Source organism: Hoplias malabaricus, chromosome 5, assembly GCF_029633855.1.
Source record: "Hoplias malabaricus isolate fHopMal1 chromosome 5, fHopMal1.hap1, whole genome shotgun sequence".
Taxonomy (NCBI): Eukaryota; Metazoa; Chordata; class Actinopteri; order Characiformes; family Erythrinidae; genus Hoplias; species Hoplias malabaricus.
This window is the reverse complement of record NC_089804.1, coordinates 11,244,539-11,258,548: the sequence shown is the minus strand read 5'-3', so window position 1 is coordinate 11,258,548 and position 14,010 is coordinate 11,244,539. Positions and strand designations below refer to the sequence as shown.

The following is a 14,010-nucleotide window of genomic DNA, read 5'->3' as shown; positions in this document are numbered from 1 at the left end:
AAGTAAATATATTGAGATATAAGTTCCGTACGTGTGTGCAAATGTGATCATCGTACAAACTAAAATCAAACATTCAAACATCCAACCAAAAAACATTATTTCTTCAACATAATATTAAACATAATATAATATTTAGTGTTAAATTTTAATTTTTTAAACAAATGCAACCAAATTAGCGAAAATTCAGTGTTAAATGAGTGTTATTTTTCTTTTTGGAACTTTTGAGTGCTGCATGAATAGAAATTAAAACGAGATAAAAACAAAACAAAACAATGACAGGTTGGATATTAATCCGCCGACAGGCTCCGCCCACTCCTCCGCCAGCCGAAGACTCCATCATGTCGCAGGCGATATTTGAGGTGCTAGAAGGTACCCAAAAGCATTTTAAAAATCATTTAAACTTTAAAAAAGATTCTGACATCTTTATCTTACCGGAACTGCAGGCCTTTCTTTCTGTTTTCTGCCTCCTTTTTTCCACAGGCAGTTTCTGTTTTCCCGTTCCACCTTAAATGGTTAATATAACTACTGTAGCATTTAAGGTGGAACGGAAAATTTCAATACGAGGTTGCCGAATAGGAAATTAACATCAGCTTTGTGGCAAATAAACGTTAATTTCGCCGCCGAACTGAATGTTTTTTATAATTTTTTTGGTCATGGTATTGAATATATATATAAACAGAAGGAGGCGTTACTAATGTGCTGAGATTCGAAGAGAAGCAGAAGCGGGAGGGAGGATTACTAAAACAACAGCTCCTCACCGAGGGAGAGAAGATGGCGGAGGGAGAAGGGTTACTGATGGGAAAAGCCGAGCCACAGTGTAAACTGAACAGTGAACTGAGGGAAACTAAACAGGCTTTCTTAATCCCATTCATTCAGAAAGGATCAGTGAAAACAGCTGTACAAGGCTCATGTTGGTCTTTACACATTTAGAGATATGAAATACACATTTAATACACGTGTGTGTTCGGTGCATGTTTTTATAATGTGGTTGTTATTATTAAAGATGCGTTATTTCATTTACAGCTGCCTGGTGTTAATTAGCAATATATTTTGCCTGTTTTGTAATAATGATAAAACTGGATGTCTAGTCTTCTTGCTGTTTGACTGTTGGAGAATAAATTTATATTCATGATTAAAAACTTTACATTTATTAGGCTTTATTTTGTTACTCTATAGGAATGGACAACCAAACAGTCCTTGCCGTCCAGTCTCTTCTGGATGGCCAAGGTGGTGTCCCTGACCCCAGTAATCAGACTGTCTCAGGGACCACCATCCAGCCAATGGGTGAGCAGCATTTTTTGACTTTTGAATAGTTGCTGAGGAAAACAGAATATGTTTAGATATCCATGAGAAGTATGTATGCTGTTGTTTTTTGTTGAATGTTTACAGAAATATTTTAATTAAATTCACAAATTGTGTTAATTTTTTTCACAACAAATATTAGTCGTATTACTGCCTGTCAAAGGCCAGATGGGGAGCAACAAATGAGTTTAAATTCCATAGGGCACATCACATTGTTTGTGATGTCTTTGATCCTCATTAGCGACCCTTCGTTTTTCAGCCCGTTTAAACACAGAGTTTATTCTGAGATTCAAGCCAGATGATGGCTTGGTTTTCTAACATTTTACAGGCAACGCAATGATCAAGATCAACTACTGTTACTAATATTTCTACCCAAATCTGCTTACATTTCTCAAGATGTGATCCTGTTTCATTTGCATACGGGCATGTTTAATGAGTTAAACAAGAGCTTTATAAATGACACATACGAGTCTTTTTTTTCCCCAGATGATGATGATGTCTTTCTGTGTGGAAAGTGTAAGAAGCAGTTTAACTCTCTGCCAGCGTTCATGACACATAAGAGGGAGCAATGCCAGCCCAACACCCCCTCACTGGCTACTGTGTCTCTGGCCTCCAGCAACGCCTATACCTCCATCCCCTCCATCAGCACTGTGCAGCAACCACTTGTCAACAGACAGGTACAAGGCACTTTATACTATCACTGCCTAGTGATGAACACATATCTTCAAAAAAGTATAGTTTCTATACTATACAGGAGAAGAAAAAACCTTATCTTTCAGTGCAATTCAATGTAAAAGGTATTTATTCCAAGTAACTTTGGAGCCTTTCTATTGGTTCATTCATCATGAAATTTTCACACAATGTGAAGGACAGTGGCTGTGTTGAAATAATGTAGTAAAGTAATGTTTTCTATGGATGGGGACAGCATAAACCTAAGAATATACAGTTAGAGGAACTTTGGTTTACACCTGGGAATATGCAGATTATTAAGGTCTTCGTTTAGACCTGAGAAAAGACATAAACAGTTTTAGGTGGTTTTAAAAGTATTATAGACAACAGTTATGTGTGTGTGTGTTTGTTTACAGGTGTCCACATACATAACAGTACCTCCCTCTCCTCTCACACACACACTGGTGCAAGGGAACGTTCTGGTCAGTGACGAGGTTCTTATGTCAGCCATCTCTGCATTTACGTCTATGGACCAGCCCATGGCAGCCATGCAGGCATCCACTCAGGTAAATTTATTCTTTGTTACAACTTGTAAGCGGTAACTGGTCATTATAGTGAAATCTTAGATATGCTAGCACAGTTCTTAACCCTGTGTTACAGTCAGGGTTTTTTATTTTCTACTGTGGCTGACATTTTGGGGAAATTACTTTATTACTTAATCCCATTTAAACTGGCGGAAAAAAATATTACTTTTATGAAACTGAAGGATGAAACTTGTGAACCAAAACCTGGCCAAGAAACTGAATGTTGCAAATTATAACAGCATCTGAGTTGTACTGTTTGCATCCATATTCTACTCTCATGTTTGCTAAGCATCTACTCTCTAAGTAGTGCACCAAGCATGTTTTATAATTATAGCTTCTCTCAGACAAAGCATGGATGTCTAGCAAATATACTCTTGTGTATCAGTCTACACTGGATGTATAGTGCTGCATATGGGTGAACAAGCCAACATTTTAAAAGTCACTGTGGCAGGCAGTTTCTTTCCTGTTTGGAGGAGATCAGATTCCTGGGCCAAATGCACTGTGTAAGACACTATTTGAGACAGACCTTGAGCTCTTGTTTACTTACTGCAGATGAGGTTAGGTGGGAACAAGGTCGTTTACAAATGTCACCTTGTATATATTTCTGTAAATTTAAGTTGTAAATAACAACTTTATGTTTTGGAAGAATCAGATAAACAATGTAAGCATGCTAATTTAAGCTTGTGCTTTTATGATAAAGTCCTGACTATCATTAATTATTTAGGTTTAGTTTATTTTTGTCCTCTGCTTCAGCACTTTTCCATTTTTCATAATATAACGCAGTACATGGGTATGTCAGCCCTCATGAGCACACAAAATTGTTCACAAAATTGCAGTAATACAGTGTTATGTTCACATGAAACCAGAGGATGATAGGAAAATCTTTCCAGTTGGCAGCCATTTTTTGAAACACCTGTCAGTAATTGCCAATCGTACAAGATCAGGCTCCTGTCTCTTTGAATGGGGAGAGACCTTATTCCTCATATAAAAAGTGTATTCTCATTCACACTGTAATACCATTCTCTACTTCATAAGGTTTCTGGCATAATGCTCGCGCCAGTGGTATCAAGTTTGTTCACTTCAGGAATGTCAGGAGTGATTTGACTGCTGTTGTCATTTTATCTTTCAGAGTAATCTGAGCATGCCCACTGGAGCATCATATCTGCAGCACCACCCTCAGCCCCACCACCCGCTTGCCCCAAGCCAAACTCAGCCCCTGACCTCTCAGGTCCCCTCCAGCAACAATAACTCAGTGGTGCAGGTGTACAGCACACTTCCTCCGATGGCAGGAGGTGTTAATACAGAAGTCCATGCTCTCGGACTGCAGTCCTTTCAGTCAGTTCAGGTACAGCAAAGATGGGGTTAGGGTTAGTTCCTTTCAAATGCTAAGATTGGTATTAGTTTGTTGGTGTGTTTTGTGTTGTAGTATGACTTTTTAAATGGTTGTTTTAAATTAATTGTTACATACTTTCAGTATTTTGTCATGCCATATATGCTGTAAAGCATGTATGCATAATTTCATGAGACCATTAACTGAGAACCGCAAAACATTTGATAAGCTGCCTGACTGTAATCTAAGCTTTTTGTTAACTTCCTCAAAATGTGTGTGTGTGTCTGTCTGTCTCAGGGTCCCAGTCATTGTGTGGAGAATCAAGGTCAGGCTTTCAGCAGCGCTCCTGCCTATAGTTCGGCAAAACCAACCGCTAAAGCCAAAACCTGCTCAGCTGGTCTGCACGAGCTCGCAGAATACGAAAAAATCATCATCCCCAAGAAAACCAGAAATACCAAGAAAGGACAGGATGGTACTAACGTCAGTTTATACATTTATGCTTCTAGACCTGTATTAAGCCTGGATTAAGGACTACGTTTTCTTATCGTTCTCAGTGGAGAGTCTCATTTAATAATATTTATACCTTCACAGTACTTACTGAAAATATTAGAGCAGATGCAGAATATTAAGTCTTAAGATTAACAACTAACATTTTATCAAATATGCAGAGTTTGCCATTTGTTAATTTACTTCAATCTTAATTGAACAGACAAAAGGACAAAAACATTTTAATGTTTTCAGTGACTTAATTATTTTTTAAATATAAACAACTGTAGAAATTGATGCCTCCAACACACTCAGGAAGGTGGTAGAGAGGCATGTTTACCCCAGCAACACTTTCTTTTAAGCTGTATTATTTAATCGTTAGGAAGTTGAAGATGTTGGGGTGCAATTGCATTTCTTATTTTAACTCCTACCCTTTGTTTTAAAGTGTCTCCTTGCCCATTGGAACCAAGTTACAAATTGTTAGTTGTTAAAATATTCCCCTGCAAAATAGGACAAGCATTAAAGAGCCTGATATGACATTAGTGGGCAGCTTTGCCAGTATGCAGTGATATCAGCACAGTAAAGTGTAGCAACCTCACTGATGGACTTTCTTTAAATATAGGGCTTCATGTGCATTCTGCAATAATATATTAGTGCCCACCTCTAACTCTTCTGTGAGATAAATCTCAATTCAGCTTCTTATATGTCATCTGTTTGTTTGAATCTACCAGTTCCAGTTTAAATATTGCCGTAGCACAGGAGCTAGAACAGGGCTCACCAATCTTACCCACAAAGGGCCGGCGTGGCTGCAGGTTTTCATTCCAACCAAACAGGAGCACACCCTGTATAACTGTTTAGAGGAGACTAGTTGATCAGACGTGTAGAATCAGGTGTGCTCCTTTGTGGATGAGATAGATAACCACTGAGTTAGAATGTAATTGCTTCACCATTTAAGGTCGAACAAAACTCTTCTAGCTTACTTCTGAACCATCAACATACTACTGGTAATAGCTTTTATGCTTGCTATGAAGTAAAGGGTCACAATATACTGAAATTACATTAAACTAAGGTCATACAATGCTCTTCATAGTTTTTAACGGAGAAAATAGATACATTTGAGTGTTTATTTGCCCTCTGCATGGCATTCATAACACTCCATTAGAAGTGTGCCTGCATTTGAAGGGCCTGTAGCCCTTCTAACACTTTGCCCTACTCCTCTATCCAGTCAATTGTGACACCCTATCCCTAGGCAAAATGGAGCAGTAGGGTTAAGTGATTGGTACAAGGGATGTACCAGGATTGATCCTAATTGTTGTGGTCTTGCAAGTGGAATTTTCTCCCATTCTTGCTGTATTAGACTTGAGTTGCTCAAAACCCTGTGATCACCTTTGACTAATCCTGCTTTTCATGATGCAGCATTCATTTTAAAAATGAACCAGATCTGGACTGCAGGCAGGAGATTCATGCACATACACCCTAATTCTATGAAGCCACACTGTTGTAACTCATGCAGAATGAGGCCTGGCATTGCTCTGCTTAAATAGACATTGAGTTCCTGGGAAGAGATATATTGATGGCAGCATACGTCTCTCCAAAATATCAATAAAGCCTCTGCATTAATGGTACCTTCACATATACCCGGATCACCTATGCGGTGGGCAGTGATGTACATCCATGCCATCACAGTCATGAGGGTCATTATCATATTTGGCATGTAGAATCTGACGTCTGCTTTGATCAGAAACAGCTGAAACATGGACTTGGCTGACCATAGAATACATTTCAACTGTTTTTCAGTGCATCTCAGATGACTCTGAAATGCTTTATTATATTTTTGAACTGTAGTGAAACTGACTGAAAATTCTTTCACAAATTTTGACACAAAGTGGTGAACAGTGACCCATTCTTGCTAGCAAAGTCTAAACCCTTAGTGGATGCCTCTTTTATACTCAGTCTTGATGATCTCACCTATTACCAAGTTTGGAAGTTGTGCTAACCTTCCAAAGCAGTGTTACTTGTATAACCTTTTCAGTCTTATTTTGCCTGACAACACTTTCTTGTACATTTTATCAGTTAAAGAAGAGTCTAAGTGAATTAAGAAATGAAACTGTTCTTAGTTTTTATTGCATTTTTAGAATTTTTCACAACTTTCTATGGGCTTTGTATATAACAAATAACTATTCTATATGAAAACTATATTTAATTCTCTTTAAAGGTTTTATTGTTCTCTCTCAGTAGGACAGTCGAAGGCTAAAGGTCAGAAGCTGAAGTGCAACTTCTGTGACAAGGTTTTCACCAAAAACTTTGACCTACAACAACACATTAGGAGGTAACCACCATGAACAACAGCCACATCACTCACACCCAGGCATGTAATGTTTTATTTATAAAAATGAATTCAGACTTTACCTAAGTAACATTAAAATATTGTTCGTATTGAACTAAATCTAGACCTTACACCTAACCAAAATCTTACAATGTGACACCATTCAAATTTGTAAATAACTGTGTAAAAGGATGTCTGCCAAGTTTTAGAAATGTCCAAATTTGTAAGCTACAATGTTCAAGTCTTGAATGATCTTTGTCTACTGTGTTCTGTCCAGTCACACAGGTGAGAAGCCTTTCCAGTGCATAGTGTGTGGTCGGGCTTTTGCCCAAAAATCCAATGTGAAGAAGCACATGCAGACTCACAAGGTATGGCCAGCTGGGGTCCACAGCACAGTGTCCAGACTTCCTATCACTGTGAAAATGGTGCCCCTGAACACGGACCAAAACACACAGCAGCCGGCTGAGGCTCAGGAGGCTCAGGGTAACTTCCGTTTCTTCTTCTTCATTTCATTTTGCATTTGCATTTACAGATACAGTGATATTTCAGCCTTTCATAACAGCGGCACTGACATTCATATGTAAATGCTGCCCTTAAGGCACAAAAGCAATAACCATCAAACTAACAAATCTTAATACACATGTAGCTTCTGATTAAGGGAAAAATCCACCTATTTTTCAAAATTTCTGCATAATAATTTTGCCATTGAGAACGGTCTTTGGTTTTTGTTTGATCACGTCCCTTACATCAAACAAACCCAGCAGCAGCTCTGAGAATTTACATGATATATGGAAAAGAGCAGATTAAATGACAGCCACATTTTTTAAAATGAGCATGTAATGCATTTCACAAACTCAGCTTAAGCAATAAACAGAAATGGTAACAATAGCAACAAAATACCAATAAGAACAAAGGCGGAAACTACTCGCAGGGATGTTTCCATTCTTCATTTGTTTTTTCTTTATTGCCTATTTCTCTTCTCCAACAGCAGTGGAGGAGAATGAGGAGGAGCTGCAGACAGAGGTATCTGGAATGTCAGAGGCTAAAGGGACTGCTCAGCATCAGAGTAAGCAGATCATCCTCATCGACAGCTCTTATCAGTGTCAGTTCTGCAGCGCCAAGTTCAGCAGTTACTTCCAACTCAAATCTCACATGACTCAGCACAAAGACGAGCAGGTATTGTCCGTTCTCAATTCACCTCCGTTCTTGTTATTAGTTATATCATAATCAGCACATTTTCTTCTCTGAGCTCATTGTGTTCTGTTTAACCTCATCTGTGTAGTCACATGAACAAGGGTCCAGTGCTGTAATCTGAGAGGTTCAGATGAGGAATATTGAGATAATGCCAATAAATGGAATTAATTTGGTCAAAATGTTGTCTTCCTGTGCAGGTGTACCGGTGTGTGGTGAAAACATGCTCTCAGACATTCCAGAAACTGGATCTCTTTCTGGAACACATTCGTACACACCAGGAGCATCTGACGTACCGCTGTCATCTCTGCTGCAAAATCTTCCCCTCTCTGTTTGAACTGGGCCTTCATCAATACTCTCATAGTTTCTGCCCCCAGCAGACGCCCCGCAAGGAGAACAACTACTATAGGTCAGAAACACTCTGCTTCACACTAGTTTAAAGTAGTGCCAAGCCATGTGATTTTGGTACATAGATTTTGCATTATATGAGGATTACAGATAGCGCTTTTCCACCAAAAGAACTCTAGTTCTTGAACCGGTACCGTTTCTGAGTCTTGGAACCTTGGTTCTATCCAGTGAACCGGTGTTCTGTCGAGTTGTGCTACCTTGTCAAAATGTGCTACTTTGCAGCTCTGCACATGCTCAGACCCAAAATTTTAATGTTTTCATTCGTTTATCGTGTTAAATCTGTTTTTCTCTGGTGCATTACACAATCTTGGAGTACTGTTATTGTTTGCTTGAGTGTCCTAAAACTGTACACCACGGATTAAATGTAAAAAATATAAAACCATTTCTTTTTACTGTAATAATCTTATCATTTCTTTAATAAGGGGATTTGGGCTGATCGTAGTTCCTGCTTATATTGCTGTAGCCAGCATTCTCTGATGCACTACATTTATCTCACCTACAGTTTTATTTAAACAACTGTATGTATAAAAGTACTGTACAGCAGCACATTTCGACAAGGTAGCACAGCTCGTCAGAACACCGGCTCGCGTTTCTACAAGTTTAGAGGGGAACCAAGGATACGTCATCAGCGGGGTTGTCGTTGAGGCTGAATACAGCACCAGAGCCAGAGATAAACAGTCAGGGTCATGACACGCATGGTGTTGCACTAAACACAGCCCCAGAAAAACAGTGTGTTCCTGTTTTATTTCCTATTATTTATATAAAATGTTGAAAATGACCTTGTGCAGCTCGATAACGCTGTATTTCAGACTCTAGCTCTTTACCTCGACATGCCCACTGGTGACCTCACAGTTCACGCTAGTTGAGACGATATGTTGAAGAGGTTGAAGAACATGCTGTTGTTTTTTTTTTTTTTGTGTGATGTTTATCTTTCAATATGTGTATTACAAATGTTTCTCTTAGTCAGTGAAGTCTTCTCTGGTTCTATGACACACATTTAAAGTGCCTTGTTATGAATGAACACAATCAAATTTTTATTTTTGGCTGGTTTCTGCAGGTGTAATAAATGCCAGAGCAAGTACTCTACTCAGGAAGCTTTGGAGCAGCATCTTCTTACCGCCTCCCACAACTACCCCTGCCCACACTGCCAGAAGGTACATATTCCCAGAGTTCCTTTATTATTGAATACTCAATATATTTGTTTGATTACAATTGATACATAGCAAATAAACCCAAATTTACAGTCTCAAGATTATTCTTCTAAAAAATGTTAGAAATATTTCTGTGTCATAGGGCTGAGCCATATCGTATCGTTCGCAATAATATTGTCATCATTTTTAAAATGATAAACAAAATCAATATCGTGATATTAGTGATACAGGGGGTCCTCGACTTACGACGTTGATCCGTTCCTATGTCGCGTCGTAAACCGATTTTCGGTGTAAGTCGGAACATACGTACATACTGTACGTAAATAACATACTGTAAGCACTTATCGTATCCTAACACCTATCCTCCTCGGTCCCGAGCCGCGTAACCGTGTATTCTTCCGCCGCGCACAACAAACACGAAGTTAGCGTTACGACGTTTATGACGCCAAACCACTTAAGTCAAAACAAGGCTTTATACAGTAAATGGGAGATGTGTCGTAACCACGAAACATCGTAACTCGGGACTGACGTAACCAGAGGACCTCCTGTATTCTGACTTGTTTATGTAACAACGTCATGCAGTTACCCATAATACAGCATATGTTCTTTATGAGTCATTTAGCCACAGTGAAGTACGGTGGAAAACGACTCTGAGACAGAGGAATTTGCTCCAAAATAGAGAAGAGAATTGTGGTTAAGTTACAAAATATCAGATGTATATTAAACCATATTATTATTCGTTTAAAAAATCATTTAATATTATTAATATATATTAAATTGATTTAATTTAATATAAGTCTTAGAAATATAACATTCATTTTGTAGCAATAGTCTGTTCTTGCATTTAATAAAGTATTCTTCAGTGTGGTGTTGTATCATGAAGAATATCATTATTGCCAAAATACTCTTAAATATTGTGATATTATTGTAGGGCCATATCGCCCACGCCTAGTGTCTCATAATAATGAGTAAACGTAACATGATTCTGGGTTGGAGACTGGTACCCTGTCCTTGGTGTGTCCAGTGATTCCAGATGGGCTACTCACACACACCATGACACTAAATCGGCTGAAACAGTTTTATAAAATTAATGAACAAATGTGTATTTTTGCTGTTTGTGCACAGGTTTTTCCTTGTGAGAGATATTTCCGCAGACACCTCTCCACTCACACCGCAGGAGGCAAATTCAAATGCCAAATATGTAAAAAGTTTTTTAAAACAGAGCACTACCTCAAACTCCACACACAGATACACTCAGGTTGGTGAACTTTTTAAATTGAACAAAAAGCACTCAGAATTGCTTACTTTTTAACTGATTTATCATCTTTCTTTATTCTGCTGTTAGTTATTAATCTTAAAGGAGAAATCTGTATTATTTACTCCCAAGCAATAACAAAAACATATTTACACAACTAAGTATAATCTTGTTCATATAAACTGCAACTCAAATGAGATGAATAATCAATTATCTTTTAATGAACTAGTGTATGCTCCATGGAGCAGGTCCTCCACAAGAGAGTGGCCTTTAATGGGACCGACATAGGTTTAGTACGTAATGTGTCCCAATAATAGATGCTTCTGTAGAAGAATCACTGCATTTCTCCTTTAATGTTATTACCTACAAAGTGCTCCTAATGATAATTGTGTTGATATTCTAGGGGAAAAGCCATACAAATGTTCAGTGTGTGAGGCCACTTTTAACCGCAAGGACAAAGTGAAGAGGCACATGCTGATCCACGAACCTTTTAAGAAATACAAGTGCCCTTTCAGGTATGGTTCAGAGATCTGGAGGGGGTCATTAAATACTAGTACAGTGGAATCCTTTAAATTGTAGTGACCCTTAAAGACCAGTGTCAATCAATACACCTAATAGGCCTGCAGAATTCCCTAGAGTAAAGCATAAAATACCCCACCAGAGATTATATATTTAATGCAGTATAGCAATGTTCATTAAAAAATAGGGCGGCACGGTGGTGCAGCAGGTAGTGTCGCAGTCACACAGCTCCAGGGACCTGGAGGTTGTAGGTTCGATTCCCGCTCCGGGTGACTGTCTGTGAGGAGTTGGTGTGTTCTCCCTGTGTCTGCGTGGGTTTCCTCCGGGTGCTCTGGTTTACTCCTACAGTCCAAAAACACACGTTGGTAGGTGTATTGGCGATTCAAAAAGTGTGTGTGTGTGTGTGTGTGTGTGTGTGTGTGTGTTGCCCTGTGAATGACTGCTGCCCCCTCCAGGGTCTTGCGCCCAATAATTCCAGGTAGGCTCTGGACCCACCGTGACCCTAAACTGGATAAGGGTTACAGATAATGAATGAATGAATGAATGAAAAAATAAATAAATAAAAATGAGGGGTATGTTATTGAAAATATTGTTCACATATCAATGTCTATGATTCTGTTACAGCAAAGTAAATAAATATAGCCATGTATTCATTGTTTGTTGTAAGTATTGAGTATTGATTTGTGTTTCTGAAAGGACGCATGTTGGCTGCACTAAAGAGTTCAACAGACCAGATAAACTGAAGGCCCACATCCTCTCACACTCTGGTAAGAAAAAAAAAACAATAAAAAAATAAATAAAAACAGCAGGACCATTTTAATGTATTTCCTTTGATGTGTTGGGATATATTAGGCAGAAATGAACAGTCTTTTCTTGAAGCTGATGTGTTGGAAGTTGTAAAAATGGGCAAAGATGGTCAGAGCATCCCCAGAATGGCAGGTCTTGTGGGGTATTACTGGTATGCAGTGGTTAATACCTAATAACATTGGTCCAGGAAATGACAGCTGGTGAACCAGTTACAGGGTCATGGGCACCACAGTCCACCGATGAACGTAAGGAGTGAGGCTAGCTGGTCTGGTCAGATCTCACAGGAATTTTTGAAAACATTAACACTGGCTACCCAGTGGGTTAAAGGTTTCTGAATATGGCGTGGCATCAATTATGATTCTTTCATTCCCTGACAGTAGTTCCCACACTCACTCATGTTTCATGGATGATTCACAATTACAACAAGCTTAAAGAACAGTAAGAAAGTCTTTTTTCCCCTCCCTCCCTTGGTGTGTTTGCAGGCATCAAGCCCTTTAAGTGTCAGCTGTGTGAGAAGAGTTTCAGCCGGCGAGCTCACATGCTGGAGCACCAGCGCTCTCACACCAATAACTACCGCTTCCGCTGCTCCTGCTGCAGCAAAGGCTTCAGCCGCCACAAATACTACAGAGACCACAAGTGCCCCCTTACAGCGCCAGCAGAAATGGAGCGACATGGCTGTGGGAGAAGCTCTGAGGAGGGGCAAGCAACAGGTAATGGTGGACGTTTCAATTTTTAAAGTGCAAATAAACTTCAAACATACGTCTACCAGATATGACACCATGATCACGAAGGTGGTTCACCCAGACGAGGCTCAGCCAGGAGAATTGGGGGCCTTGGGAGTGAAGGAACAGTGCTGTCTTCCTCCCTCAGTCAACTGCTGAGGTGCTCTTAAGCAAATCCCAACTGCTTCCCAGGCACAAGGGATGGCTGCCTACTGCTGTGTGTGTGTGTGTGTGTGTGTGTGTGTGTGTGTGCGCGTGCTCACTGCCCCTTGTGCGTATTGTTTCACAGATGCTAACTTCTGCTAGTTAAGTACTTGCTGATACTCTGCAGTACTATAATGGTAAATAATTGTTCTGTGTTTTTTTTCCCTGGTGAATATCCAGAGCCTGTAGCTGAGGAGGCTGAGACTGCAGAGGAGGAGGATGAAGATGACGACGACGACGATGATGATGATGATGAAGGAGAGACAACTGTGAGTGGAGCAATGGCGACAGAATCAGAGGATCGAGAGGACGAGGAGAGGGACAGAGGCTTGTTGGAGATGGAGGGTGGTGGAGGGACACTGCTGACTGAACCTGTGTTTGGAGCAGCTGGAGACTGAGGGAGGGGTTTGGGGGACTTTACTGGGCTGGAGGCATAAGAAATATAACACAAAAATACTTGAAGACGTTTTCATGATAGTGTTTCACAGTGTCTGTCCTGATTTACTGCTTTACCACGAATGTGACAATTCACACACCCCTCCTGCAGAGACATAACTGTGCTCTGGACTCTGGACTCGAGCTGAGCCCCTAGTTTACATTAGTTCTGAGACCTCCAGTCTGGTTCCCTGTGTACCGAAGGAAACGTTTCACCTTGGCCATGAGGAAAAGGGATTTCTGCACTTTTTTTTTGTTTTATATTAAAACAGTTGTGTATTTTATTTATTTTCTCAATGAAGAGAAAAGCTGAGAGAAGCTTGAATTAATATAAAACACTGCTGCTAATGCTGTGATCTCAAAGTCATGCACTTTAAAATAATATGGTTGATTTCACATTATCCAGAGGACCCCATTAAAATATCCAAGGTCCAGTTTGAACTCCCATTATTGTGGACCTCACAGCAGAGAATTTCAGATATTTTCACTAATTTTGGATAATGATTTCTCTAAGAATTGAGAGACCATTTCCTTTGCTGCATTTCCCTGAGAATTGTTATTTTAAATGTTTATTTACATTTAAAATAAATGAATACTCCCTGCCTAAAGACGTTTTACTCA

At 39.5% G+C, this 14,010-nt stretch overlaps 1 protein-coding gene across 6 annotated transcripts; it reads left to right on the top strand.

The window, feature by feature from the left end:
* The first annotated feature begins 307 nt into the window (after nt 1-307).
* Nucleotides 308-13,988, top strand: znf341 (zinc finger protein 341). 6 transcript variants are annotated; one of them, XM_066673128.1, is made up of 16 exons: nt 308-369; nt 1,177-1,284; nt 1,789-1,979; nt 2,388-2,537; nt 3,685-3,900; nt 4,183-4,357; nt 6,610-6,700; nt 6,975-7,180; nt 7,686-7,873; nt 8,089-8,297; nt 9,354-9,450; nt 10,573-10,705; nt 11,106-11,217; nt 11,918-11,988; nt 12,511-12,738; nt 13,135-13,988. In XM_066673128.1, the coding sequence occupies exons 1-16, from the start codon at nt 339-341 to the stop codon at nt 13,350-13,352; spliced, it is 2,424 nt and encodes an 807-aa protein (XP_066529225.1). In that variant the 5' UTR covers nt 308-338; the 3' UTR covers nt 13,353-13,988. The 6 variants fall into 6 exon arrangements, with proteins under 6 accessions (XP_066529225.1, XP_066529224.1, XP_066529226.1 ...); XM_066673127.1 differs by having other exon boundaries at nt 6,607-6,700; nt 7,689-7,873; XM_066673129.1 differs by having other exon boundaries at nt 6,607-6,700; nt 13,144-13,988.
* The last annotated feature ends 22 nt before the right edge of the window (nt 13,989-14,010 follow it).

Excerpts from the sequence above, each read along its gene's own strand:
- znf341 (XM_066673126.1), top strand. The coding sequence starts at position 339 with ATGTCGCAGGCGATATTTGAGGTGCTAGAAG. Across the intron at positions 7,181-7,685 it reads TGAGGCTCAGGAGGCTCAGG|CAGTGGAGGAGAATGAGGAG; the intron begins GTAACTTCCGTT and ends CTTCTCCAACAG. Across the intron at positions 11,218-11,917 it reads AAATACAAGTGCCCTTTCAG|GACGCATGTTGGCTGCACTA; the intron begins GTATGGTTCAGA and ends TGTTTCTGAAAG.